This window comes from Rhinolophus ferrumequinum, chromosome 3 (genome assembly GCF_004115265.2).
Source record: "Rhinolophus ferrumequinum isolate MPI-CBG mRhiFer1 chromosome 3, mRhiFer1_v1.p, whole genome shotgun sequence".
Taxonomy (NCBI): Eukaryota; Metazoa; Chordata; class Mammalia; order Chiroptera; family Rhinolophidae; genus Rhinolophus; species Rhinolophus ferrumequinum.
The window spans coordinates 44,788,558-44,816,355 of NC_046286.1; the positions used below are offsets into that span (position 1 = coordinate 44,788,558).

The 27,798-nt window shown below is 36.9% G+C and overlaps 1 protein-coding gene across 3 annotated transcripts in view; it reads left to right on the forward strand.

Annotated features, from left to right (window-relative positions):
• ORC3 (origin recognition complex subunit 3) overlaps positions 1–27,798 on the forward strand; it is a 49,602-nt gene that overhangs the window by 18,638 nt on the left and 3,166 nt on the right. For 2 of the 3 annotated variants that reach the window (XM_033101155.1, XM_033101172.1), the window contains exons 10-19: positions 748–881; positions 1,366–1,429; positions 6,495–6,611; positions 7,450–7,529; positions 18,362–18,492; positions 21,123–21,202; positions 22,143–22,243; positions 25,940–26,081; positions 26,681–26,797; positions 27,690–27,769. In XM_033101155.1, the coding sequence (XP_032957046.1) occupies positions 748–881; positions 1,366–1,429; positions 6,495–6,611; positions 7,450–7,529; positions 18,362–18,492; positions 21,123–21,202; positions 22,143–22,243; positions 25,940–26,081; positions 26,681–26,797; positions 27,690–27,769 (1,046 nt within the window). The remainder of the gene's footprint in view (positions 1–747; positions 882–1,365; positions 1,430–6,494; positions 6,612–7,449; positions 7,530–18,361; positions 18,493–21,122; positions 21,203–22,142; positions 22,244–25,939; positions 26,082–26,680; positions 26,798–27,689; positions 27,770–27,798) is intronic. The other variant, XM_033101162.1, reaches the window with a different exon arrangement.

Sequence of the window (27,798 nt, forward strand, 5' to 3'; positions counted from 1 at the left end):
GGTGATGGAAATATGTTTTGTCTGCTATGTAGGGAACTGTCTCTCCAGTATCAAGGTATCTAGAAAACCCAAGCTGGTCATGAGAAGGTTGCTTAGAGTAGAGATTTTAGCATTTGGAGAGTCTTATGAGATATCTTAACCAGTTATGGTAGAATCTGGAAAATCATTCTTCCTTGTCCTGTGGAAACCACTGCATTCTAGTTACTAGAATACTTAAAATTCTATCAGATACTATACGATGTTTTCCTCTGTGATATAAAACTGCATTTAAAAAGGTACATTTTCTTTAGCCATTCCTCATTTTTCATTATTCTTTTTTATCACTAGGCAAAGCTTCTAACATGGTAGCATTTTCATTTGTTTAGCAGACCAGTTTTCACATTGACTCTTTTCTTAAAAGAGTTTTGGGCCTCCAGTTAGACCCTTAGGTCACACCCCAGTCCTTTCCCCTTCACATTTACTTTTATTGTGAGTTGTTCTGTAGATAGCTAATCTGTCCATTTATATTAGTTTCTTTTAGTTTATACTTCAGAGATGATAATTTTCTGATCTTGTCAACAAAATGGGAGCCCTAAAACATTAAATACATATAATCATTTATGCATTGTTTGTAGTGTTACTGCAACATTGCTAAATGTATCGGTGCTATAAATACTTCTATTAAAACAAAAAAAATTGACCAGACATGTGGGAGAAGAATTACTGCCAAAATATAACAAATATATGTAATCTTCGCATTTCTTTCAGCTTTCTCTGTTAGAGCATTTCTGTTCCCAGCCCCTCAGTGTTCTGTGCTGTAATCTCCCAGAAGCCAAGAGAAGAATAAATTTTTTATCAGATAATCAATGTGAAAACATCCGACGTCTTCCATCATTTAGGAGGTAAAAAAAGAAATACATGTTTAACATATAATAGAGTTTGGGGCAAAATAAGGGATTTTATATCCAGTTGTTTTTGAAGTGGGGAAAAGAAAAATAACCTTTTAATATTTTTTTGGAGCAAATTAAAACCCTTCTGTTTTTAATTGTGGTATTTCTTTGTTGGATTTGAAAATTTGGCATAAAGAAAAATTTTTACAAAGGGACATAATTTGCAGATTCTCCAGAGTTATTTTTTATAAATAACATTTTCTGTTTCTGGAGTTCCTGGCCTTTGTTTATGATTAGACCACTACACTATGAAGTGCAGCTGATTTAAGGAGTTAAAACTTACCATCAAACCATGACTGTCATCTTGAATTTATTTTTGAGAAAAAAATGAAAGAATGTGACCACCAGTCGAGGCAGTTCTTTTCCCCCATGTGCTATTCAACTATTTAGAATGTTTAATTTTCTCTTTTTGTGTATGGGATGGTAAACATTTTAGGTACGTGGAAAAGCAAGCTGCAGAAAAGCAAGTTGCACTATTGACCAATGAGAGATTTTTGAAGGTAGGAATGTGGGTGTGTTTGTTTCAGTTTTATTCCTTTTCTTCTTCATGAAAAAGAATATGTACATACCATTTATTGAGTTAATTTTATAAAACATATCTGTACATCCTAAAATGCTTTGCAGAATGAAGTAGTAAGTCTTGATAATCATATAGGAATGTTACTATTAAGGATGACACAAAATCTCACCTAAGAGATAAGATTTTTTTAATTGAGAAAAAATATTAACTAGAACACTAGGTTTCTTCTGTGGTCTACTTTGAAAACAGTTTTTAGATCTCAACTTTCTTTCCACATAGCAGTTTTGGAATATGCAGGCAATCTCATTTTAATGATCTTTTAAAGGCTGTCATAAATAAAAGCACATAGAAGCTATGCAGCTTAGGGACCCACTGCTAAGTGGGTATTGATTGGATATGAAAAAAATGTCATTATATATTGATAATATAATGCCAGGAAAGAAGTAATGAACTTAGAATATGTACATTGTTCTGCTACCTTGTTTTGTTTTGCACTTAATCTTATAAATCATATCAGTACTAAAGAGTGGAATAGTATTAAACAAATGTACCTTCATTTTATTTAACAAGTCCTTTACTGGTGGACAATTAGAAACCCAAAATGTCACACTTATTTTCATACTCTTCATGCTTTTTTTAGGAAAAAGTTGTTAGAAAATTGTAAAAAAGTTAAGATGGCATTGAAGTTAAGCCCTGGTTCTATGTGTGAGTTTTGCTGATATGTACTATTTTCAAATTTTGAATAAATGAATGTTAGTTCCTAGAGGACATGTGTTCTGTATAATTCTAAATACTAATTTACCTCCTTTTTGTTTTAATTGAGGTATAATTGACATAACAGCATTACAGTGAAGAATGGCTTTTATTCAACATTGTAATGGAGAATCCACACTGGGCTATAATGTAAAGTCACTTCTAGATTGGGTTTAATGATCATTGTAATAATCTCTGTAACCTTTTCAGAGCAGTATAGGAAATCCTGAAACCCTAATGCAGGTTATTTTGATAAAAGGAAATTTAAGAACCACTGGAAAATGGATGGATGCATGTTTACTGAGTCTTTTAAGATTAGATAGATTAGCTGTCTGCTGAGTGAGCTAGTTGCCAAGTGCATTTCCTGCTATAACTTTCTGTCAAGAGTGTATTTTCAGAAGCCAGGAATAGATTTTTTTAAAGAGTACCTTTAACCATTGAGATGACAAAGGGAAAGAATGTCTAGCCTGATCTGTTATAAAAATAGCCTGACATTTATCTTTGCTTTTCAGGAACTGTTTGTGTATTTTGTATGCATTTATTTATACTGTATTTGTCCTTGTTGCGCTTAGCAGCCCTGTTTCTTATTATTTGTGCCATATTCATTTTAGGATTGCATGTTTTGTCATTTAGAGGCATTATATCTCACTATGAAACTTACATAGTGAGAAATATGATGGCGCAGAAAGATTTGTACCCTTACCCTGAAACAGTTATCTGCAGGCTACCTGCTGAACTCAAAAAATAGAAGATGTCTGTGAAAAAAAGTTAATCAATGTGTCTGTTGATTTTTCTAGTTTAGAGTGAAAGTGTCTTTCACTATTTTATTACAGTGCTGTGGTTGGAGACAGCTGCTTCTAAAGGATGTATTACACATTGACTGGCAACCCACAGCCTAATATAAAGGTGGTTTTTTTTAGGTCCACAGTGTTTTTATAAAAATCTGAGTCAACATTTACAAATTGAGAAAATTTACATTACGAATTCAAACTTTTTTCCTCTTTTGAAAAATTAGTAAATTTGGCCCACATTCAGCAAGACAAGCAGTTGCTCTTATTTAAAAGAGTGACCGAGTATTGGCCTTTGTTCTTAATGCACTTCCTCATTCAACAAATCCTCTCTGAGTGCCTTCTTTGTGTGCAAGGTATTAATCAAGGTGCTGAGAACAGAAGAATGAACAAAGACAAAACCCCTGCCTTCATGAAGCTTATATGCTATCAAGTTAAATATGTAAATTAGCTATGTTAGTGATCGTTGCTAAGGAGAAAACAATGAAGGAGAAAAAGGGAATATGAAGTTCGTTGTGCATGCAGAGTGGGATTGAAATTTTAAATAAGGACCTCATGAGAAGGCAAATTTTGACTAATGACTTAAAGGAAGTTATAGAGCTTGCCATGCAGGAATCTGGAGGAAAATTCCAAGCAGAGCAGCAGCAAGTGGAAGAGCTGAGGTTGGAGCATGTCTGGGCAGTTTGAAGAAGAATGAGGGGGTTGTTACGTATTTGTTCTGTTTTTCTTATAGCAGAGAAGTATTTCCTTTCCTGTACCTGTATCAAAGATCAGTAAAGACCAAAAGGTCGTCAAAAGAAAATGTACCTGTTTGGGAAGTAATGACTTCCTAGGCAAAGTGTATTTCTGTTGAAAGGAATCACTCTTACCATAATTATGAATTACAACAGTGGCAGCTATTACTAGTATACAGAAAAGATGCCAGAGGAAATATTTCATGACCAGAAAACAGGATTACTATTTCAACAGGCTTTGTTTTTGCATGTTTATAGTGTGATGCTGCTGTAATTTGTTAAGTGGGAAATTTTCTCATACATCAAAACCTTTTACAAGTTTGAGTTTACAAAAAGTGTTCATAAAGTGCATTTGGAATTATTGGCCTGGATAGGTAAAGGCATTTGCAGATGTGTATCTCGGTAAGACAAAGAACTTAGAGAACAGATTACATGAAAAAAACTGAAGTTAATCATTTGTGATGTTTTCTGCTGCAGCTGATAACAGATGTAACAGTGGAATCTTATGTGGAGATTAGGTTCTAAAGTCAGCACATAAGACAAAGATCTGGTATGGTCAAAATGACTCTTGAAAATCCCTTTGAAAGGTGATAGATCTTCTTTCATTAAGTCCAACATAGCCAGTTTTATTTGCAGTGTTGCAACCAAAACTCATTTCAAAACTCAGTTGAGCGTCAGATGAAATAGTCTGCCATGCTATATGAACAAAACAAAACATTTTTTAAATGCTAGAATTCCACTCAGCCCAGGGATGTAATCACGCAGTTAAGAAGTATAAGGGCCCAAGACCATCTGGGAGAAAAGCATGTTCATCTCTCTCATCTCACACTCTAGGGCAGGGTTTCTTGAGTGTGCAGCATTGCCCATCATGTGTAAAGAGTTGATTTTCTCTCTTCATCCAAGTAAATTGAACATGTCATTCAGTTGTACTGTGTCACTCAGTTATATGTACATATAGTTACTTCACAGAGCAAAAGTAATAGGTAGTACAATTATCATGATGTATGATTATTGTTCAGTAATAGATTTCCTTTTTCTCCAGAATACTCCCCCATATAAAAGCTATTTAAGCTCACATCAAGGCAAACAATTACTGACTGTATGCAATCTCTGTTATAGTTTACAGTAAACATAGAATTAAAAGTGTGCACTTTCAGTGGTGGCAGAAGTACCCTTTGTACTGATAATACTGTGTAGTGTTGATAGGAGACCTAGATTTTTGAAATTACTACTTAAGTACTGGGAGGAAAAACATTTTGATATTAAAAGCTATTGTTTCATTTGCCCTAGACTTTCAGATAATGACCATAGGTTGCTGACCAAGGAATTGATTTCTAAGTGAGTTAGAGTTTAGGAAAATATACCAGATTTCTTGCTTTATGTAGATTAGATTTACTTGAATTTATTGATAGCTGAGGTATTATTTTCTGCTAAAAATAATGGCTATCTGCAAAATATTACTGGAAAAAAAAAAAAAAGCAACCCAGTAGTTAAAAGTCTTTTATTTGACTTCTTAGAGGAGAAAAAAATTTGCAGACTGTGTGTTTAGACTGACTCCAAGGTGTTTCCAGATTTGGGCCTGAGAAGCTGCAGCCCAAAGAACACAGCAGGCAGCTGAGTGGGAGACATAGGTTTATCGAGGCTTACAGACCAGGGAGAGTCTCTGGTGGCGGCCAGCCAGAGGGTAGTGATCCGCCTGCAGGCAGAGAAGAAGCAAGGTTAGATAGGCACAGCAAAACAAAGAGCATTCCACGGGAGAAATCATCTGGCAGGCCCTGCAGGCCGCTCTCAGGTACACAGTGTCCCAAGAAGCCAGGAGACCTTCACTGCAGCCAGCTGATCTGCCTGTGGGCCAGGTCCCTACACCATGCCACCAATCATAATCCTCTTAAGAAAACACTATGGAAGAAAGCAGTTATGAAAGTATTTGAGACCTGAAAAGTGCTTGCTAGGATACAGTGTTTTAAAATGACTTATAAACTATTTCAGAAGGTTCTAGAAAACAATGTTCCTTCCCTGCAAACCCCCACCCTACCCAAAAAATCTTTTGAAATGATTTGTGAGATTAGTCAAACCATAGGTTTCTTAAAGACACTATCTCCCATGTCATACTTACTGGATTCTAAATTATAAAGCTTGTTGGCTTCGGATTTCTCTTTTTCACTGTTTTTTTTTTCTTAATTGGTAAAGTGAATAAAACCAGTACATATTGGAGATTATCAACAAAAGGCAGAATCTCCTATGTTGTTTCTTCTACAGTGTTTCTTTCTTCCCTTTCAAACACAACTCTAGCAGTACTTTTAATAAAACATACATCATAAGTGGAACCCCAGCAACTATTTATTACGTTGGTACTGGGCTCTCTGGTCATCTTCTCACCCTCCTGATGCCAGTGAGATAGAGTAATGGGCCTACTTCACTGTGGCACACACCAGGTGGCTAGTGCAGGCAGGCATCCAACAAGGTGCTCTTTTGCACACTTATATTTTGGGGAACCAAGTTATTGTAGCAATGTTGTAGGTAGGAGGAAATTAACTTACAGTATTAATTTTGGTGTGTGTAAAATACCACCAGACTTGATACTAAATCAGACATATCTAGCCATTATCCTTGGATTTTGTGTGCATCATAAATTTTCAGAATTAAGGAGGTTAATTTGTAATTTTGAATCTTCCCATCATTTTCCAGAAATTGTATTTCATATCCATGAAATAGATTTTATTATATTTTTTAAATTACTGACTTACATATGTATTCTGTGATTTTTTAGGAGGAAACACAGTCATTACTAGAAAACCTGCATGTTTACCATACAAATTACTTCCTGGTTTTGAGATGTCTTCATCAGTTCACCTCTTCTCTTCCCAAGTGCCCATTGGGTCGACAGGTAACTAAAACTTCCTCATTTAGAATCTATAAAGTCAGAATATTCGTAGTTTCTTGCTTTGACTTTGGTAGCATTCAGGTATCAGAATTTGAAATGGATCCAAATCTTGCAGTGAGTGCACAATCTAAAACCATTCCAGCTGTACACATTACTGGTAATTTTTTTATTCTATGGCCACAACTAGAAACAACCACGTGAATCCAGTGGTGTTACTGCCCCTATAATGTATTTGTGCTAAGGCATTTTAACTTTATTTAATAACTTTTCATCACTTAAACAGAGAGCTAATCCTCCGTTTTTCCACTGAAATGGAAAAAATCTGTTTGAGGATGCTTAATGGTTAACTTTGCATTGCAACAGGAGCTAAAACGGAAGCAGTACTTCTACTCCTTGCAAAATTGTGCTCTGCTGGCCTTTGTGTCATACCATAAACTTATGAGCCATCTATAGACTGGATGCTAATGGAAGAATTCTGTATCCCTAAATCTTTGCTTCCTTTACTCAAAGGTTTAGAGAATATGTAAATGACTTGTTTATAAGATAATTTCTGCCATTAAACCTTTTTAATAATCACATTATCATTTCTATCATTTTCTTATTGCAAAGTGACCAGTGATAACAGCCAGTCCCAATATAGTCTCATTTTGCTTTTACATAAATGCTGTTCTCATAAAGCCTGATCCATGTGATATATGCCAAGTCTGTTGTCATCTAAAGAAAATGGTTGTTTTTAATAACATTAATTTTATGTCTTGAACATTTATGATTTTGCACACTAGTAGTGTGCAAACTTAGTCCATTGCTTCTGGTTCCTTACAAGTGTGCTGCTCACTTACAGATCAGAGAGCTGTACTGCACATGTTTAGAGAAGAACATATGGGAATCAGAGGAGTATGCATCGGCCTTGCAGCTGCTAAGGTAGTGTGGTGTTTACTTCTTAGTCTGATCTAAGCCTGCCAGTAAGTAACACCTTCCGCCAGACCTCTGCCTGCCAAGGAGTTTCATAAGTAGCCTGTTGTGTCTAATATTTATATCTATCTTGAATTTGTGTTCGTAGCTTACGGTGTTTTTAATGTAGCAACCATCCATTTCTTTTCTGCTTTTACTTGGTTTTGGTTCTGCTTGGTTTTGAACTTGTGATTTTTAAAGTAAAACAAATATTTGTTTAGTGAAATATTAACACTACACAAGGAGAACGTAGATATGAATAATTTCAATTTAGCCAGCTTGATGTCATGGCACGGAAAGGAGTCACGGAAAGCAAGCTCAGCATGGCCCTGACCTAGCGGGGTGGAGGGACGCGTCACAGGTGAAGTACATCCTGTGAAGGAGGTCTCTGCTGACCTTGAGTAGCAACCTCAGGTAGGCAGTGGCTCTGATGCCTTCCCCCACCTGAGCTGGCCCTGACCACAGTAACATTGGATCTTTCATAAATTATCTAATTTATATGAATATATAAGATATCTTAGAGTTATTATCGGACATCAAAGATCAGTTATCCCTGACAAATGTACCTTTTAACGTTATAATCATTTGTCTTTCTTGGCTTTAATTCTTATACATGTGGTGGCTTTCTAGTTTTCCATTACTTGGACAGTAAGAAAAGGAAAATCAAATGTGAGTTAAGTTTCTGCACATAGTCTTATCATTTTCCTCAATGGATATAAATGCTTATATGAAAATATCATAAAGAACCCTGAAAACTGACTACTTATTAAGTCTTGGCTTCCTCTGGGCTCACAAGAAAAGAACAGGTGGGCACAGTAGGAGGAAAATTCACATTGAAAGCACTTTAAGTCCAGAGAATTAATAATACAAATGTTAGTGATGTAGCAGGTGCAGCTTAAGCTAGGTAACTAATTTTATGCTATCTGGAAAAGTAACTCCCTGTGGAAACTAGATTGACACTGACAAGCTGTTTCTTTTCATTTTATTGAGTGCTAATGAAAGATTTCTGTGTATTTATATACTTCAACTGGACTGTTTCTGAAACTTCTTTTGCTTTCTGCTCAAGTTAACATACCTATCTCAAACACTCAGTGGATTCTTCTTGCTGGGTTTCCTCTTTAACCTTTGTGGTTAGTGATTAGCTTCCTTCTCCTGTTGGGTATTCCCAAATTCACAGATTCCTTTATCAGGGAGAGACTTGTTCTTTTCCTTCTACATCTCCCTGGCACTGATAATCTTGGGGTACAAGTCAAGAGTGAAGAATGCCAATTCCACACTAGGGTAAGGAAACACGAGCAATGATGATAATGGTGACAGTAGTAACCACCGTATATGAGGGCTGGCAGTGTGCCAGGCGCTGCCTTAGGCACTTTCAGTACATTTTCTAGTCTAGTAGTCAAGTACACCTTCAGGCAGATACCATTAGCCACACTTTACAGTTGAGGAAACCGAAGCCCAGATAGTGTTTAAGTGATTTGCCTGAGCTGTTGTTAGCTGTTGATGGAACTAGGATTCTAATCCAGGCCTGACTTCAAAGCTGTTGCACCTTCCACTATTCTTTGCTAAGATCTAAAATATGGATTTAGGGATCTCAGTCAAGCAGAAGCAGTCAATAGAAAGCAAAGTTTCAGTCATTTTGCTAAGCTGAGATCAGAAACAGTAATATAAAAACCACTACGGATCAAATATAGCAGCTACAACAAGGATAGGTAAGAGTGGGCTACAATAGAGTAGGAATCTGGGAACCTTCAGACTGGATTTCTTCTTTTCCCCTTTGTAAAGATTAGAGGTAGACGAAAAGTCCAGGACCCTTGTCAGCTTAGACATTCTCAGTAGGAATCATCTGAATTTAGGAAACCAGACATTCTCATCACCTGTCTTCAAGCAATTCGAGTCATGAGAGAAAATAATAAAATGATCACTGATTGTTATTTATAAAGAAAAACTAAGGTACTATTAGAAACATAGTCTAGTAACATTTCCAATTTTAATTATTTTTCTTAAGTACCTCAAAGGCAGTATTTCTCTTGAAAAATCTGTTTGATTGTTTAAGTAACCATAGGTCTACTTGATGAAATAGTTTGTGGCCATTACAAAGTACTTAATTCCTAATATTTGTATGGAATCACAAAAGCCCCCAAATAGTCAAAACAATCTTGAGAGAGAAGAATACAGGTGGAGGCATTATGCTTCCTGATTTCAAACTATATTACCAAGCAGTAGTAATTAAAACAGTATGGTATTGTGATAAAAACAGACACAGATGAATGGAACAGAGAGCCTAGAAATAAACCCACACATATTTGGCAATTAATGACAAAAGAACCAAGAATATACAAGGAGGAAAGAACAGTCTCTATAATAAATTGTGTTGGGAAAACTGGACAGCTGCATGCAAAAGAATCAAACTGAACCCCTATCTTACATCATATACAAAAATCAACTCAAAGTCGAGTAAAGACTTGAACATAGACTTGAAACCATAAAACTTGAAGAAAACATAAGCAGTAATCTTGACGTTGGTCTTGGCAATGACTTTGACTTTGACACCAAAAGTAAAGGCAACAAAAGCAAAAATAAATGTGGGATTGCATCAAACTAAAAATGTTTCTGCACAGAAAACCATCAACAAAATGAAAAGGCTACTTACAGAGTGGGAAAAAATATTTGTAAATCATATATTTGATAAGGGGTTAATATCCAAAATATATAAAGAATACATAAAACTCAATAGAAAAAAAAATCTGATTAAAAAATGGGCAGAGGATCTGAATAGACATTTTTCCAAAGAGGACATACAGCTGGCCAACAGGTACATGGAAAGGTGCTCAACATCAGTAATCATCAGGGAAACGCAAATCAAAATCACAATGAGATATCATCTCACATTTTTAGTGTGGCTGTTATCAAAAAGACAAAAATAACAAGTGTTGATGAGGATGTAGAGAAAAGGAAACCCTCATGCATTGTTGGTAGGAAAATAAATTGGTGCAGCCACTATAGAAAACAGTGTGGAGGTTCCTCAAAAAATTAAAAATAGAACTACCATATAACCTAGCAATTCCACTTCTAGGTATTTATCTGAAGGAAATGAAAACACTAACTCAAAAAGGTATCTGTACCCCCCATGTTCATTGCAGCGTTACTTATAACAGCAAAGGCATGGAAACAAGTGTCCATCAGTGGATGAATAGATAAAGTAAGTGTGTGTGTATATATAAATATTATATATATATAATATATATATATATATATATAAAATATATATATATAATTATTATTTAGCCATGAAAAGAAGGAAATCCTGCCATAACACCAAATTCGTAGATAGAACAGATAGGTGGTTGCCCAGAGGCTAGGGTGGGGTGGTGGCAAAATTGGTGAAGGTGGTCAAAAGATACAGATTTTTTAGTTATAAAATAAAGAAGCCCTGGAATATAATGTACAGCATGGTTACTATAGTTAATACTGTGTTGTATATTTGGAAGTTGCTAAGAGAGTAGATCTTAAAAGTTCTCATCACAAGAAAAAAAATTGTAACATGCATGGTGACAGATGTTAACTAGACAATGTCATTTTGCAATATATACAAATATCAAATTATTATGTTGTACACCTGAAATTAATACAATATTATGTGTCAGTTATATCCCAATTTTTAAAAAAGTATTTATAAGGTATTTGTCATAATTTGCTGAAATGTTTGTTACCTATTTATGAATGGAAAAGTCCTATAAAATTTTATATCACAGTTATTTTAAAAATGTATGCCACAGACACTGATGTGCGTGTGGGGGGCATGCAGGTATACCTTTATAATGTGTCCGAATTTGACGTGAGTACACTGGTTCTGCCTGTGTTCTGTAACTTCCTCTCTTGTGTCAGTTCTTAGAGCATGAAGACCACAACCCTATATACAGAATATGAATTGGTTACTTTTTCACTCAACCAAATATATAAGGCTATGTCTAAGTTAAAACACCATTTGGGAATAGGAAGTGGTAAAACTGATGCAAACTCAGCAGTGAGCTCTGTGAGTACATTGGCTTTTCCTGGTCAGCTCTGAAAGACCTTATGAGGGAAATTTTACCTTTCTATTGAGAGAATTTCTAAACAGCCATCTAGAAATCAAACACTAGATCAAGAATTTTTCAGACTTTTGAAATTCTAAAAACCTTGCTTCAATAATGAGGTTTTAAGGATTGATCTAAATCAGAATCCTCAACTTATCAGAACGTGATGGGTCAGCTGGACCTGCAGAGTACTGCGCCCTCACGTCGGTGCAGTGGATTGCTGTGGCAGCGAGTCTTGGATTGGGGATAATAAACAGGGTGCCCCCTTTCTTAGGGGAATTTATTTTGCCCCCCCCCCATCCCATCAGTTGAGAATTACCCATCCAGAGTTAGCACATTTTCTTCCAAATAAGAAAACCAAAGCCAGAAACATTGAATGACTTTCCTGCAGTTGGCAGAGATGAAATTTAAATCTGAACCTTCAAAGTTCAGAACATTTTTCAGACCTATTCCAATTATTTGAGAGGTGGTGTAAAAGGAAATTTATATGGGTTTGTGGCCAATCGTCCATGTTCAGAGCATACTCAAATTTTTAAAATGAGCCAGCAAAGTAAGCTTCTGTAGGCGCAACCCCCTCCCACAATCCTGACGCTAGTCATTTTGGCACAGGCTGCAGCCATAAATGAAAGGAGCCACAGTGTCTAGTATGCTGATCCCAAGTGTAACTTTATGAGCTTGCTACAGAAACAGATTTGTAAATTGAAGTTGATTGATAGCTGAAGGCATTTACTTTATACTGAAAAAAATTATTCTAATTTCTGAGTAAGGCTTTTGAATTAAACAGTAATATATTAGCAGGTCAGCTCAGCTTTCATTGAGTTGAAAAAACATGACCCAAGTAATACTATTAACATTTGATCACTTTAGCTTACTTCAAAGACACTGAAGATTTGGAATCTAAATGACACAACTCCGCACTCTGAGATGCCTCCTCAATAGCACTAATCTAACTTTTGATAATCTAGATTTATCCATGCAGAATCTTTGAGACTACACCATTAAAATATTATTTTTTTCTTTTAGAACAGGAATTGCCAGTCCTGAATTTACATCCCATCAGGTACCTCCACAATTATCTGTTGGCTTGTGGAGAAATCAGGCAAACAGCTGAATTGTTGCAGCTCATTTTAAAGCAAAGAATGTTGAGAGTCCTGCTTTTAGAGTCATGGTTTTCAGGCTTCAGTGTGCCTAGGAGTCAGCTAAGGCGTAGTCAAGGTGTACCTCTCTGCCCTCTCTCCAAACACTCTGAATCTGACTCTTGGGAACCTCAGTGTGATGGTCAGCAGGATTCAGCATTTAACAAGCAGACACTCCACCATGTTTGGACAAATGGTCCAGGAACCACACTTTGAGGAAAACTGTTCTAGAAAATAAAGAGGAATAAGAAAAGGGTACAAAAAAATTGAGGAAGAAATAAAGCCATTGAAGTAAAAGAGAAGTCTTAGTTGTAGAGAGAGAAGCTGAATGACTTTAGGCCGTTGATCTCAAATTGATCTAGTCCAAAACTGGACTAAGGTATTTCAGCACTAATAGTGAGCAGTGCTTTATTTTATCTCCATAAACCAAAAAAAAAAAAAAAAAAAAAAAATTCTGAATTTGTAGTTTTAGGTTTTCTTTATTAAACAGTTAGTGCCCACTACCACTTTTCTGCTAGTAAAATGAAAAAGTAGCTAAGAAATACTAATTTTAAAAACTCAGTTATAGCTACTTAAACTAAGTTTGACAACTTTTTTCCCCTGTGAACTCATGGTTATACTTTTATAATGCATCAATAACATGTATCTATTTTCTCTTACTAAAGTGGTTTCTAACCATTTAGAAATAAAGTGATAGAATTAACTTTATTCATTTTGACATTCAAAAAAGAGCATGGTGTTCCACAGAGGGCACTATGATTTCCAGGGACTCCCCAACATGAACCAATTTGAGAATTGACAAACTGTCCTTCACTAAGGCCTGACGTCTTGAAATTCTTTGTCAGTGCATGGCCATTGCCTGGGTCATCCATTCAAAAAATGTTTTTCTGTGCGTGAGTGGTGGAGCCACTGATTTGATGACAGAGACAGCCCTGAGTCTTATCTACACTGAATTTTGGCCAAGTGAGGGATTAAAGTGGACAAGTGGACAGGCAATTACAATACAGAGGCGTAAGTGTTGTAATACTCTTAGTGCTGAGGAACTAATAGACTGGATAGTTATCTTCCATTTGGTAGGTCAAGCAGTTTCTTGGAAGGAGTGGTATCTAAGATGAAATATCAAGCCTTAGAGGGAATTACGCATATTTTTGGTTTCTCTTTCACTTGCTATGATCATAAATGATGCTTTGTCGTGTTGGTTTTGAAGAAGTCAGTCTCTGTGAATGTTTTCTTTGTAAGCTTTTTTTGTTTTCTTCTAGTCTTCACTGATACACTTGCAGGTTTAAGTTTTTGAATATTTTTTGAAGCTGTATTATAATGATGATGTCTGTGGAGAGCTTGAGAACTCATTATTCAGGAGATCTTTGCTTTAGCCATGGACTGACCAATTTCTCCTTAGGGCCTGTTCTCAATCAGACGTGTATATAATCAGTACTTAACCAGAAATGACTGGTTTTCTGCACGACGAAGCAGAAGCAGAACACCCCATTGCCCTGCAGGGTGATTGCTTTTAATGATTGCTAAATGATTCTCTTTCTATCTTAGTCAAAGAAACATTTTTTATGACAACCTATAAAGCTTTAACACATTCAGTATCACAAGCCTTTTTCGGACCATGTTCCTGGTAGTGATATAATCACTTAATCAAGTTCCTTAAAGATAAATAGCTCTTTTTCCGCATTAATGTGACCTATCTTAGATGTGTTTTTACTTTCTCTTCAAAGTACTCTAGTGCGGTGGCTTTCAGACTTTTTAATTCAAATATTTTCTTTTTAATTTTACTCTGTTTCTTTTAAAACAACATGCTAGATGAAATCCACAAAAATTCGAAAGCATTGTCACACTATCTTCAGTTCATCTCCTCTCATTCTCTCTCTAACTGATTTGGTTTTTGCACATTATCAAAACCACTTTGATCAAGGTCACCAGTGACCTCCATGTTCCTAAATCTAATGGTCAGTTCTCTGTGTGGCATTAGTTAAGGTATTATCAGCATTGCACACAGTTCATCACGCCTTAATGACTTCCAGGGCCCAGCCTCTCTCGCTTTGTATTCTAACCTCACTGCATGCTCCTTCCTTCTCAGTGTTCTTTGGTGGTTTCCCTTCTCCATGACATTCTGACATGACAAATGTGTGTCCAAAGCCCACACTTTCCTCCTGCGTGCCAGACTGTTATGTCCATCTACCTGTTTAACACCTCCACTTGGATATCTGATACACATCTCAGATTTAACATCTTCAAAACTGAATGTCTGATCTTCCCCCCTGAAACCTAGAATCTTCCTGCTGTTTTTCCATCCTTCTGATAGTTCAAAGCCGCAAACCTGGGTTCTGCCTTCAAAATTATGTCCAGAATCAAACGTCTCCTTGCCAGCTTCCCTCACTGGCACCACCATTGTCCTGGTCCCCGTCATCTCTCACCTGGGTTACTGCACTAGCCTCCTGACTGGTTTCCTTCCTTCCACACATGCTCCCTCACAAGACTTTCTCAAGATAGCAGTCAGAATTATCCTTTTCATATATGTCAGATAATGTCACTCATTTGCTCAAAACTCTCTGTTAACTTCCCTTTTCACTCAGAGTAAAAGCCACAGTTTATATGATGACCCTACATGATCCAGCCTTTCTCTGAATTTATCTCCTGCTCGGTCTCTCTCTTTCCACTTCAGTCACCTTGGCCTCCTTACTCTTTTTGAATATGCTAGACATACACCTACTATGGGATCTGTGCATGTTTTATTCTCTCTGCCAGGAAAAGCTTTTCTAGATATTGTATAGCTCACTGTCATACCTCCTTCACATTTCATCAAATGTCATCAGTGAGGCTCAATAACCATTTTAAAATTGAAAGTTACCCACAACCCCCCCCCGCACTCTCCCCCCTATACTCTGCTCAATATTTTTTCATAATACTAATTTTAACATGTATAGAAATGTGAGATAGTATTTGTCTCTGTGCCCCACCCTACCCCTGCCCCTTTTAGAATGTGAGTTTCATGAGGATGGATTTTTGATTCATTTGAGGTGTACCCTGAATGCCCAGAACAGTGCCTGGTGTGCAGTAGGTATTCATTACATTTTTATTGAATGAATGGTTTCATGACTTACTAATGGTTTCAAACCCATTTTGAAAACCCACTTTGAAAAATGCTAGTCTAGTGGCTAGACTCAATCCTTAATTTTTTATTTGGGATGATACATACTCGTATAACAAACTTTTCAGGATAAATTTTTCATTTTTTAGTTGTTTTCAGTTAATTGTGTTTAGTTAGTTTTGGTTTGTTCAACGTGTTGATGTCACTCTAATAGTAAGCTAAATGAAAACATAACATTCCTCTTCTGATATTATCCTTTGTGTTATATAATTTTTAAAGCCGGTCATCTACTGTTAGTAATTTGTACTTCCAGATATTTTTCCATGCACAAACATATTAAATAATACTCATACAGTGTTTCAGAACTTGTATTTTTAGGATTTGGTTTTTTTTAGTTGTTTTTTTCATGGTAGTTACTTGTTTTGCACCTGATGTTCTACCATGGACACTGGACACTGTATCTTGAAATGCAGTATAGCATGGTCAGAAAGAGCATGGAGCTGAAGGCAGACTGGGATCAAATCCCAGCTTTGCCAGTTACCAGACCTTGGACAAGTTACATAAGTTCTCTGTGCCTCTATTTCCTCATCTCTTAACATGGGAATAATAATAGTACCTACATCATACAATGTTGTGTGGGTAAAATGATGCCTGGTTCAGGTGTGTACATATAAAATGTTTGTTGTCATCACTAGTATTACTTCATTATTTATCACTGCTATGTAATATCCCATGTTTTGAAAGTAACATTTAATCAGTCTCTAATTTGATACCTATTTAGGTTGTTTTTAATTCTTCACTGTTACAAATAGTAATCACCTAGGGTTGAAAGTGTTTGCACATTTGTATAATTATTTTCAGAAAATAAATACATAGATACAGACTTTTGGAGTCTAAAATATAAACACTATTGTACCCAGGTACACTTGTACCACCAATGTATCAGTATTTGTTTCCCCACACTCTTACTGGTGCTGGACATTATCAGGCTTGAATATCTTTCTTTGTTTTCTCCTAGTATTTTAGGATTGATGAAGTAGTTCTTTCCCCTACTTCTACACCATACTCACATTTTTATTCTATCTGAAATATATTGAGGTAATGATCTGTTTCTTTCAAATTAGTTATTTTCAGTACCTCCCGTCTCTTCCCCATTGATTTGAAATGCTACTTTTGTGTCATGTACCAAATTCCTATATATACCTTGATCTCTTTCTAGACTCTTACTCTCTTTCGCTGTCCCGTGTATTCCTATACAAGTACCATCTGATTTTAATGACTGTAGCTTATACCTTTGATATATTAATAGCCGCACTACACACACGGTAGCATGCACACATTGTTCTTCTTTTTTAGTAACAATTATTTGTCCAGATAAAATTTAGAATAATTTTCCTGAATTTTAAAAAGATAGTCACTGGAATTTTGTTTCAAAGTGTTACAAGTATAGATTAATTCGGAATGAATTTGTATCTTTACTGTAGGTTAGAACTTAAAATGTCTGTTTATTCAGGGCTTTCATTTTTTTAATATGGCATACACTTGTTATAACGTATATTGCTGTGTATTCTATGGTTTTTGTTGCCACATTTGTAGTTCTTTTTTCCGTTACAAAGTTTAATATAAGATATTTGTTATATATACATGTAAGGTATTAAGGTATGTGTACACACACAAAAACACATACACCTATTTGTCTTATATCCATATACCCTTTTATACTCTTTAATACTTCTGCAGTTCTCTTAGATTTTTGACCCTTACAGTCACATCATATGCAAATAATAAATTTCATCTCTCTAATGTTTATACCACTTGCTGCTTTTTTCTTAGTTTGTCATAGTGACTGGACTCTTAAATGATGTTGAATTATTGATGATAGCAGGCGTCTTTGTTGATTCTTTGTATGTATATATAATTCAATTAAAATGTTAATTAATGCCTTTATTGGTTGTATCACATTATTATCTCTAATCAGACTCACTTAAAGACTTGTTTTATATTAAACCAAAGAGTACTTGGGAAAATGTAAGATTTTTTTCTTACTCTGGAAACACTACTGTGTTTCCCTGAAAATAAGATCTAGCCGGACCATCAGCTCTAATGTGACTTTTGGAGCAAAAATTAATGTAAGACCCAGTTTTATTTTAATATAATATAGGACTGGGTCTTATATAAGACCGGGTATAATATAATATAGTATAATGAATATAATAAATATATAATACCGGGTCCTATAAAACATAACGTAATATAATATAATATGATATAATATAATGTGATATAATACCAGGTCTTATATTAATTTTTGCTCCAAAAGACACATTAAAGCTGATTGTCCGGCTAGGTCTTACTTTCAGGGAAACATGGTAGTTATTAATAAATAATGTATACCATCTTGTTTGTTCTGACCAGAATCATTTACTATGTAGATAATTTTTTAACTATATTAATTTTGCTGTTATATTACATCTCCTGTCACTGATTCTGTTCTAGGATGTTGGCAAAGGATGAACTGATGACCATACTTCAGAAATGTCTCAATGTTTTTAGGTCTTCTGAAAAGCAGCTTGGCAACACAGCAAAGAGAATAGAGGGGTTCCTGGCCCAGTTTCAGAGCCTTGATGGTGAGAATATAGTATCTTGCCAATTCTACGGGCTATGACAGCCATTTAACTAAAATAACATGGAAAACCCCACATTGCGATGTATTGAGAGATGAAAGGACAAAGTAGTTCATAGTATCAGTATACCAAGCCTCAGAATATCACATCTTGACAGTCACAAACAGGCCAAATGGTTCTCTTCTAGATTTGGTTTCAGCAATGAAAAGCATCAAATGGGCCTAGGAAAAAGAAAATTCTTTCTCTTGATGGACAGTTTGGAGCACTTACCTTAAAAAACAAAAAAAAATTCAAAAAGATTGGAGAGGGTAACGGCATCATAATTAAGGACTCCTTTTAGATGTTTTTCTTCTTGAGCATTTCATCAAGTTCTTTGTAGATTTCAAAAACACTGCATAAATCATCTGTAACCCTGAAAAATTAATACTTGTGAACTGCTTTCACAGCAGTGAAGCTCATTGGTATGCTGATTACCAAACTGTGCATGAGGTTTGCTTTAATCAGATTTGCAAAACCTTGACTCTTTCAGTGTAAATGAACTGAGGCACTCCTCAGTGCTGGAGGGTTGCAGTTCCCTTTATCTTCATAACCCCCACATGATGATTTCTGTTTGCTTAATGCTGGGGGTGCCTGATTGTGTACAGGGAGCCGTGCTCTATTCTCTGTACCCCAGGACTTTGTTCTCATGGGGCACCACAGATACCGATCATTAACTTTTCATGGGCTCTTCTCATGCTCTGTTTCTAGCACCAAAGTATGCTACTCTTTTGGTAAAACAAAGTAAGTGTGCATCTTTTATTTTCCCCTATTTAGGAAAAATTTTAATGGAGTTTGGGGAAAAGAGGCAGCTTGAATAATGCATAAGCACATAGGTGGACTAGACATGGCATGGTGAAACTATTTTACTTGGAATGCCCTTATCAGGCCTTTCTATGTTTGACAAGTGTTCTTTTGTCTTGAAAAGCCTTTGGATTTAGGAAACTGCTTTTGCTGACATCTTTCCATATCTCTCCCTAGCTGCAATGCTGGGCACCTGATGAGTGCTTAGTCAGTGGAAGGCGAAAGAGAAAGCTTGTCTGACTAGAATGGCATGAGCAGGCTGAATGAGGAAGTACTCCCCTACATTGTGTGTACGCATCGTTCTTTTGCAGTACAGCATGAGTTCAACTTTTCAAAAGGGCTGGCAATTGTTAATCAGAGAGGTCATTGAGTCCAGCTATCACATACAGAAACTAAAGCCCAAGAAGAGAAAGGACTTGCTCAGGATCACCAGCTCATTGTTTTTTCTTCACATACTCACAGTTTAAATTACCCTCAATTGTGGTCACTGGGACAGTGAGGGGCCACCCTTAAGGACATAAATAGGGCAAAAGACTTAGAAGAATATAAGGTAAATTAGGTAAATTTCAATCTTTTACAAAATTGGACTCAGGGATTTTTGTAAAATGAATGCAGATATAATTTTAATTATAGCTCATGTAACATAAGCTAATGAACAAATTCTGTGATGTGCTAATACCAAATAAAGCAATACAGCTAAATAGAAAGGTTAGAGGTTAAGATTAATAGTGTAAAGAACAAAGAATTTTACAAATTGAAGCAAAACCAGTGTCTTGAAGAAATGTCTGTATTTCTCTATTTTCAGAAGTGACACATTGCTAATAATAAAGTGAAATTAAAACCCCTTATGTTAGACAAGTAGGAATATTTGACTATACACTATCCCTGGTTCCTTAAATTATTATATATTATAGTCTGGGTTTAAAATTACGTTTGGAGGGTTAAGTAGGTGAGAATGTCGTATCAGATTTATTTTTAAGTTTCTGCTACATGTTAAGAAATAGGACAAAGAATTTATTAAATATTTTAACCTCAAATTATATCTTTCTGGATCTAAGAATTAGCCACAGCAACAAAGAAATGTATTCTCTGAGAACAGTGCAGCTTGTCCAGCTGCATCCTGTCTGAGATTAGGCCAGACAACCATGTGAGTGAGGGGCTAACCTGCCCTGCGCCAGCGGAGGGCATTGGGGCCTCATACTCCCCAGAAGCACAACTACACCTTTTACCAGATATGGTTTTCTGTTCCCTCTGCTGAGGAGCCCTGGTGCACTTGGTGTTTTAATAGATGATTTCCGATATTTCACGCACTCCACTCTTCATTACTCACATAGCATTTTGTCAAAACTAGTGCATTGGATGCATTGGAAGATTGAGACCATACTCCCCAGGGTGTAGGTGTGTGTTGTTTACAGTCTTGGCATAATCAAAGGAATACGATTTAAATTCATTTTTTAAAAGCTGTTTATAACAGCACAAAGATCTGGAGCATTTTGCTGTCGGTGTGGTGGGGGTGGGGGCGTGGTGTTATTTGTACTTTTTTGTTTTTATTGTGGTCACCGTTTTAAAATTCAGTAGCTGGTTTTTTTAAGACCTCTCTGCAGCATAACTTATGTAATATTTGTTGACATTCAGTTTCTGGAAGAAATCATTTATCTAATGGACCCTTGATCCCTTGCCACATTGAAAAAAAAAATAGATGAAACTTTATTTCCCTTGGAGTAATAAAAATGTTGGTTCTCTTGACTTGAGTGGATTTACCCTAGTTGCTGTATATTGGTTTTCTATTAAAGCACAAGCTAACGAGGAAGAAGATACTTCGGGGTCACAGTCAAAGGGGCTGCAGAAGACAGACCTCTATCATCTTCAGAAGGTCAGGTCACTTTCTTTTCTTTCCATCTGCATCCTGTGACACTCCCTTTTTTTGGTGTGTGCTCTAGATTAGCTCTGCCTGGATGTTTTTATTTTCCTTTTTAAACCACAACCAGGAAGAAAGCAGACTTTATAACTCACTTATAAATTGAACATCCTGTTTATCCCACTGCCGTCTTCATTCTCCATGTACTCAGTCTGGAATTGACTAGTGAACATGGGTGGAAACTGTTCTGTAGTCTCAGAGGGACAAAGAAAAAAAATTAGCAATAAAGGAAAATGGGAACGTGGTTGCAAAAACGAATCTGATTATTTATCTGATGTATTTGTTTTTGTTTGATCAAACTGAAACATGCAAAAAAAGCCTAACTCTATTAGTTTTAGATACTTTTCTTGATTTTTAAAATGCATATTAAGCACAGAGCAGAAATTGAGCCACAGTATACCCACTGTAATCTTTTTCACATAGTTCTAACTTTAGAATCTTGGTTGTCAAAGAACTTTCTTTTTATATAGCATGATATCAGGTTATGATAAATGTAGAGTAAAATCTCAATCTAAGCAAAACAAAACACCTGGAACCAATTCTGTTAGTATCGCAAAAAGGCGAGGTTTTTGTTGTTGTTGTTCTTGTAAGTCCTCTCCTGAAATGAAGTGTGTAACGGGTGTTGAAGAATGAGCGCTCTGCCATGACTCAGGAATGCACTGCCCTTTTCGTCTTTCCCTGAAAAGTCACTTGATACATATTTGAAGCAAAACACCTAGGAGGAGAGATTCTTTCCAGGCTTTAAAAATAAAAACAACCCATTTTAATCCGGTTCTTTCTTTGCACATTCTCTTATGGAGAGGGTATCAGCTGCTTCTGCCTGAGCAACAGAGTACCCTCTTGAAGGGTTTCCTTCCTCAGAATCACCAGAAAAGGTATGTCCTTTCATCCACAGGCCTTATTGGAAATGAAGGAGTTAAGAAGAACAAGTAAGAAGCCAACCAAGTTTGAAGTACTTAGAGAAAAAGTTGTGGACTTCATTGACAGTCTGGTGAGGTGAGTCTGTTGTTAAGAGCTAGAAATCAGGCTATTTTCCCAAATGACACTGGTGTGATAGCTGTCCATAGCCAAGCCAGGACACTTTCTCCTAAATTAGGCTTTATGCTTTTCAGGTCCCTCCTTCCAGCTAAGAATTGGAATTTTGATTCTTTTTCCATTCTTATGAAGATGTCTGGTCAAATGACTGTGAGTTCATTCTTTTACTGCCAGTTCAAGAACACAGGTTTAAATTTGATTAGTTCATTAGGCTGGGACAGGGAGGAGTGGTGGAGGAAACAAAGTGTTTCCTCTTTCTAAAAACAGTGTTTGCCCTGCACTTTATCCTTTATCTTTGCTAGGAGTGTGCTGGACCTGGGCCAAGCCCCGGAAACATAGCAGACTAGCCACAATGTCCTCTCTTATCCTGATTAAAGGACTTCTAATTCTAAACTACGTATACCAGTACAACTCATTATCAGCACTAAATTCATGTTGAGAAATGTAGTCATAGTAAATTTATAAATCCAGCAGTCCTGCCTGTATTTTAAGATGATTCCTTTTGGGGAAACCCAAGTCATTCTGATTTGTGGGTTTCCCAAAAGCTAGCTTTATGTAGTTGTGTAAGACCACCCACCTAAGCTGCCTTTTAGGCAATTCGGACATGATATATAAAAACATGAGAAGTGTGAAAAAGAAAATGATTTAATAGTTAAAAAGTAGGGAAAACTTATTTATCTTTGCTTATTGTTTTTTAATGGCAGTTCAAGCTCAGCAGCAGGCTAGGCACCGAATAGAATCAAGTACTGAAAAAATAGCAGCTCAGTTATTGAAGACTAAGTGGTTTTCTGATAAATTACCTGACCTTCTTCAAAGTGAAAAGTTCCATTTTCTAGGACAGTGTTGGGGCAGAGTTATTGTTCTTCGTCAGTGGGGAGAAATTACTAATGTCATGAAAGCGGTCCAAATGATCAACCAAGAATGACAGAAGATTCAAGTGAGAGAAATGTGTCATATAAGTGAGGCAATGCAATATTGCTGACCTACTAGCCAGAAACGACCTTTTGGAATTCAGTTAACCTTGCCCTACCGGCTTTCCTGTTTTTATGGTTTCTAGCCCTAAGTTCCTGACTCTTCCCTTTTATCAAATTGCTAAAAATGATTTAGCAACTACCACGGTAGTTGCTAAATGATTTCTCAGTGTAATTTAGCATAATTTCTAGGTCAAATGCTGGGTTCCTTTCAGAGTTCCCACAAATCCCAAACTGGTGACTCTAGGACCAGACAGCCATTCCCTTTTTGTGATCTTTGACCTAATATATCTGACTTTGTACCTTTCTTAGTAGTTACTGAAATAAAGCTGAGCATGACTGAAATGTATTGTGGTGAAATCACATTTTCCATACTAGTATTTACTGTCTTTACCAAGATTGACTATCCCACAAGGGAAGAGGTTATGATTTGTAGCATGTTAGAGCTGAAAGGGACCTGAGGAGTCACGTGGCAGCGAAAGCCCAGAGAGGCTCTGACTTGTGGAAAGTCTCTGTATGCTGACATCTGTCAGAAGGCCCTCCCCATTTCTCCACACTGTCCCCAAGGACCACAGCACAGATGTTTGAACAGAGCTTGGAGTTCTGGAAAAAAGATGTCCTTTAAAGAGAAATGGAAGCAGTAGACTCCAGGAGGCAGGGTTCCCAGTATACCATGATCTGCTCTTGTTGAAACCACTGAGAGCTGAGACTAAGTTACCGTTTTTCACCGAAACACAAGCTTCAACTTGGTAGGCTTTGTTGGTACTGAGGGATTCTACAAATTCCCTTAAAACCATCTCTCTTTGGCTTGTGAACTCTGATCTGAATCCAAAATGAGCTTCCTGCATTGCTCTAGTGCCAGACACACTGCTTGTTTCTCTCACAGCAAATAAGTTGCAGAATGTATTTATCAATCTCCAAGTTTGTAGTTGGACAGAAATTCTAATGTATGATTACTTTGTCACTGTTGTTGTTCAACTAATGTAGCCTAGTGGAAACAAAATACAGGCAAATGTTTTGCCTCTGATGGGGATTCTTTGAGGATATCCAAAAAGGCCTTTTGCCTTGGGAATTAATTGAATTTCTAAAAATTAAAGATGTTGAATTTAAAAACGAGAGAAGTACAAATGTGAGACACAGTTTTTTCTGAAATTGACTATCTGGTTGCCTTGTTAGATTTCCAGTCCTTATTACATAGCAGGGACTTCAGCAGGGTCTTTAATTATTGGGGAGAAACCGCCTGAGGTTGGTGTGGGAAGAATTTATGGTCAGAAGTTACAGATGGGAGCCAGCCAGCCAGGGAGGCGGTGAGCATCACAGAAACCCTGAGGCTACAGCTAAATTAACTTACTGTTGAGGAAGATGTTGGCAGTACTTGAGGTATAGAATGCTAGTTCTCAGGGTCAAGTCAAAACTGGATACTCTTTGCAAATGATTGTATTCGGATTGACTCTGGAGGAGCAGCCTTTAGAAGTGGAATGAGCAGGAGGCCAGGAACTCCTGAGACCGGGAGGAGAGATGTGCGCGGCTAATATCCTCTTCACCTTCTCTCTTCCTCCAACCACCGACCACATGGGGGGAGCAGATGTAGAGGGATTTTCTAGGCAGTGGTACCCTCTCCAGAAGGAGCAAGCCAGGACAGGACACCAGGAAGAAGTGGGTAATTTCCCTGGTGAGCGGGGGGTAGGACTTGGCTGAGGTAAATGCTGTGCTCTGCCTGCACTTGTGGCAAAAAGGAGCCGATACAAATCTGTCATGTAGCCAAAATACTCGAAGCCAAGGACTGGACTAAGCCCCAGGAATCTATATGAAGGCATGTGAGTTAACTACTTTATCGAGTTAGTGACTTATTACTCCATCTCTGGGCTGTGTGTGCCAAAGCTTTCCCCGTCCAATTTGCTTCCCTCCAGGCCACTGAAGACCAATGTCACCGTCAAGGTAGAAACCAGCTAATGGGCTCATTATACATTCAGTGAACTTTTTAATGCTTTATTTTTTAAGTTTAGATTTCATTAAAATTGGTTTGTCATGTAGCTCATATATGAGAGAGGAATCCCAAGTCACAGTAGTTTTAATAATTGAAATTCTAATAAACAACTTGCTTGTTTTTTAATACTCTGAAACTAAAATTTAGCCTTTTCTGCCTTCCAAAGTAAAAAGTAATTCTAACATGTAAAAAACTTTCCAGGTATCATTTCTATGAGACATTAAGACATTTTCTGTGATCCAGAAAGAATTTCCTAAACTCTGTATTCCAGACCTGAGGTGTGTGTTTAACACTGCCACGAGTGAAACATCTGCTATGGGAGGGAATGTGGTATCTCGGTTTTCTAAACAATTTACATTTAGAAAGTATTCATTAATACTTTAAGAAATTCTACCTTAAAGATTTTGAGCAAAAATGTAATTTATGTACATTTGTTCCTAACAGTTTAAATTAGAACTGAAATATAGTGTCTTGTACTCCAGAGTCTGGAAGTTTCTTAAACATCATATGGAAGAGGTACAATTCCCAGTGAACCTGCACTGGATTCGTTATTTGGGTTTTGTTTCGTTTGTTTTCGGTTGTTGTTGAATTTGGTCTTTAAGTAAATTGCTCAGTCTTCCACAGAGGACTGCCAAAAATATTATATTGAGATTACACCTGTGCTTATCTAAAAGCTGCTCCCTGACTTGGCTGTTTCAGAGAACACCTCCAGCCTCCAGAGACGCAGCCTCTGCACGAGGCGCTGTACTGCAGCGCTGCCCACACCCTCCGCGAGCGCCTGAACGCTGCTCCCCGCATGGCTCTCCACACCGCGTTGAACAATCCCTATTATTATCTCAAGGTAGGTAGCAGTCTTTGGGAGTATATATTATAGTCTCTGTGTGAGAGAGATTTTGTTTCTCGAAAACCATGGATTTCATCTAAGTTGGAAAACACTGATGGTTTTTGTAGGGGTTAGGATCTGCAGTTTTGACAAGTCTTTGAGAGAGAACTTACAGCCTTGATAATGGTGTGTTGGTATTTATTAACACAGATAGTGATTGTTAGAATTCAGATAATTTTAAGTGTTGGAAATGGCATTTTATTGAAGTACAAAGAATTCCATAAACTTTTTATGGAAACCAGAAATGCATTATGGTCTCAGAAATTGTTATGATTAAAATGAAAAAAAGAAATTAATAATTTGATTAAAATGAGAACTATGCTTGTCTTCTGATCCTGGGATTATTCCAGTGACTAGGAGCTGGGGGATTCTGACCAAGACCTCATCCTAAACGAGCACCAGCTAACTGTTGGAGAGTAAATGCAACTCACTAAATAAAGGAAACCAGACTCCAGTTACTGGCTTACTAAGTTTAGGTTAGGGGGTTTATTAATGTCTGGTTTTGTTCCTCATCATTTTCCTCAAAGGTAGTCATCTTAGTTTACTGTTATTTTTAGAATGAAGCACTGAAAAGTGAAGAAGGCTGCATTCCCAACGTCGCCCCCGACATCTGCATAGCATATAAATTGCACCTAGAGTGCAGCCGGCTCATCAACCTTGTGGACTGGTCAGAGGTAGGTCGGGGAAAAGAGCAAGCTGTGTATTTGCCTACCATCCATGACAACTTTCCTGCCATGTCTTTCTACTTTTGGTACTTTGGAACTCATGTTTATTTCAAGTCCTGTCTTTTGTTTGGAAAACATAAATCACCTCATACTTTATGTCCTCCAGAAAAGCAGCGAAACTGCTCCACGACCCCACTCCCAGTCCTTGCATTCTAACCCCACACGCCTCAACCCAGCCAGGTCGGAACCAGTATGGGATCTAACCCCCGTTAACAGTTAAGCAAAAGCTAACAGTATAGGTCAGTTCTGTTATTCTACAGAATAAAAAAGGGTATTAACTAGCATTTCCCTTATTGCATAAAAACACTGTAATAACTGCACAATAGATTTAGCAGTCCGGAAGTACAAAGAATACTTGGCAAGGCACTGGACAACTGTTATTCTTTATGATTAGTAAGTCTTCTTTCCCGCACAGTATTACAAAGTTAACTCTGTTGAACAAGGCCCTTTTGACAGATGTTTTGTCATCATTTAAAAATATTCATAATTGACTGCTTCCAAGAAAAACAGGCATTTTCCTGGGGTCATGGAGGTTGGGGAGTATAGAATAGAGCATCCTTTACTGTTCAGCTCTGACTAGTTTAGTTTTCTCAGCACATTTCTTAATTCTCTGAAAATAAGGCTATTCAGAAACTATGCTGTTACCATGTAATGTGTCCTTGATTTAAAGTGATCATCAATGTAGTTTTGAGAATCTGAAATTTGGTGTTAATTTTTTAAAATGTGCCAGTTAGCAGCAGCAGCAGTTCTTGACCTGGGTTCATACAGAGCCATCAAGTGCAATTAAAGATGTCTGGCAACGGTGGAGAGTTTTATTTTCTTCTGTCTTGTCTCTCAAAAGGCTTTTGCAACAGTTGTGACAGCTGCTGAACAAATGGATGCAAATTCTATAACCTCAGAAGAAAGAAATGAAATTATCCAGTATCCTTTAAACACCATTTCTACAATGC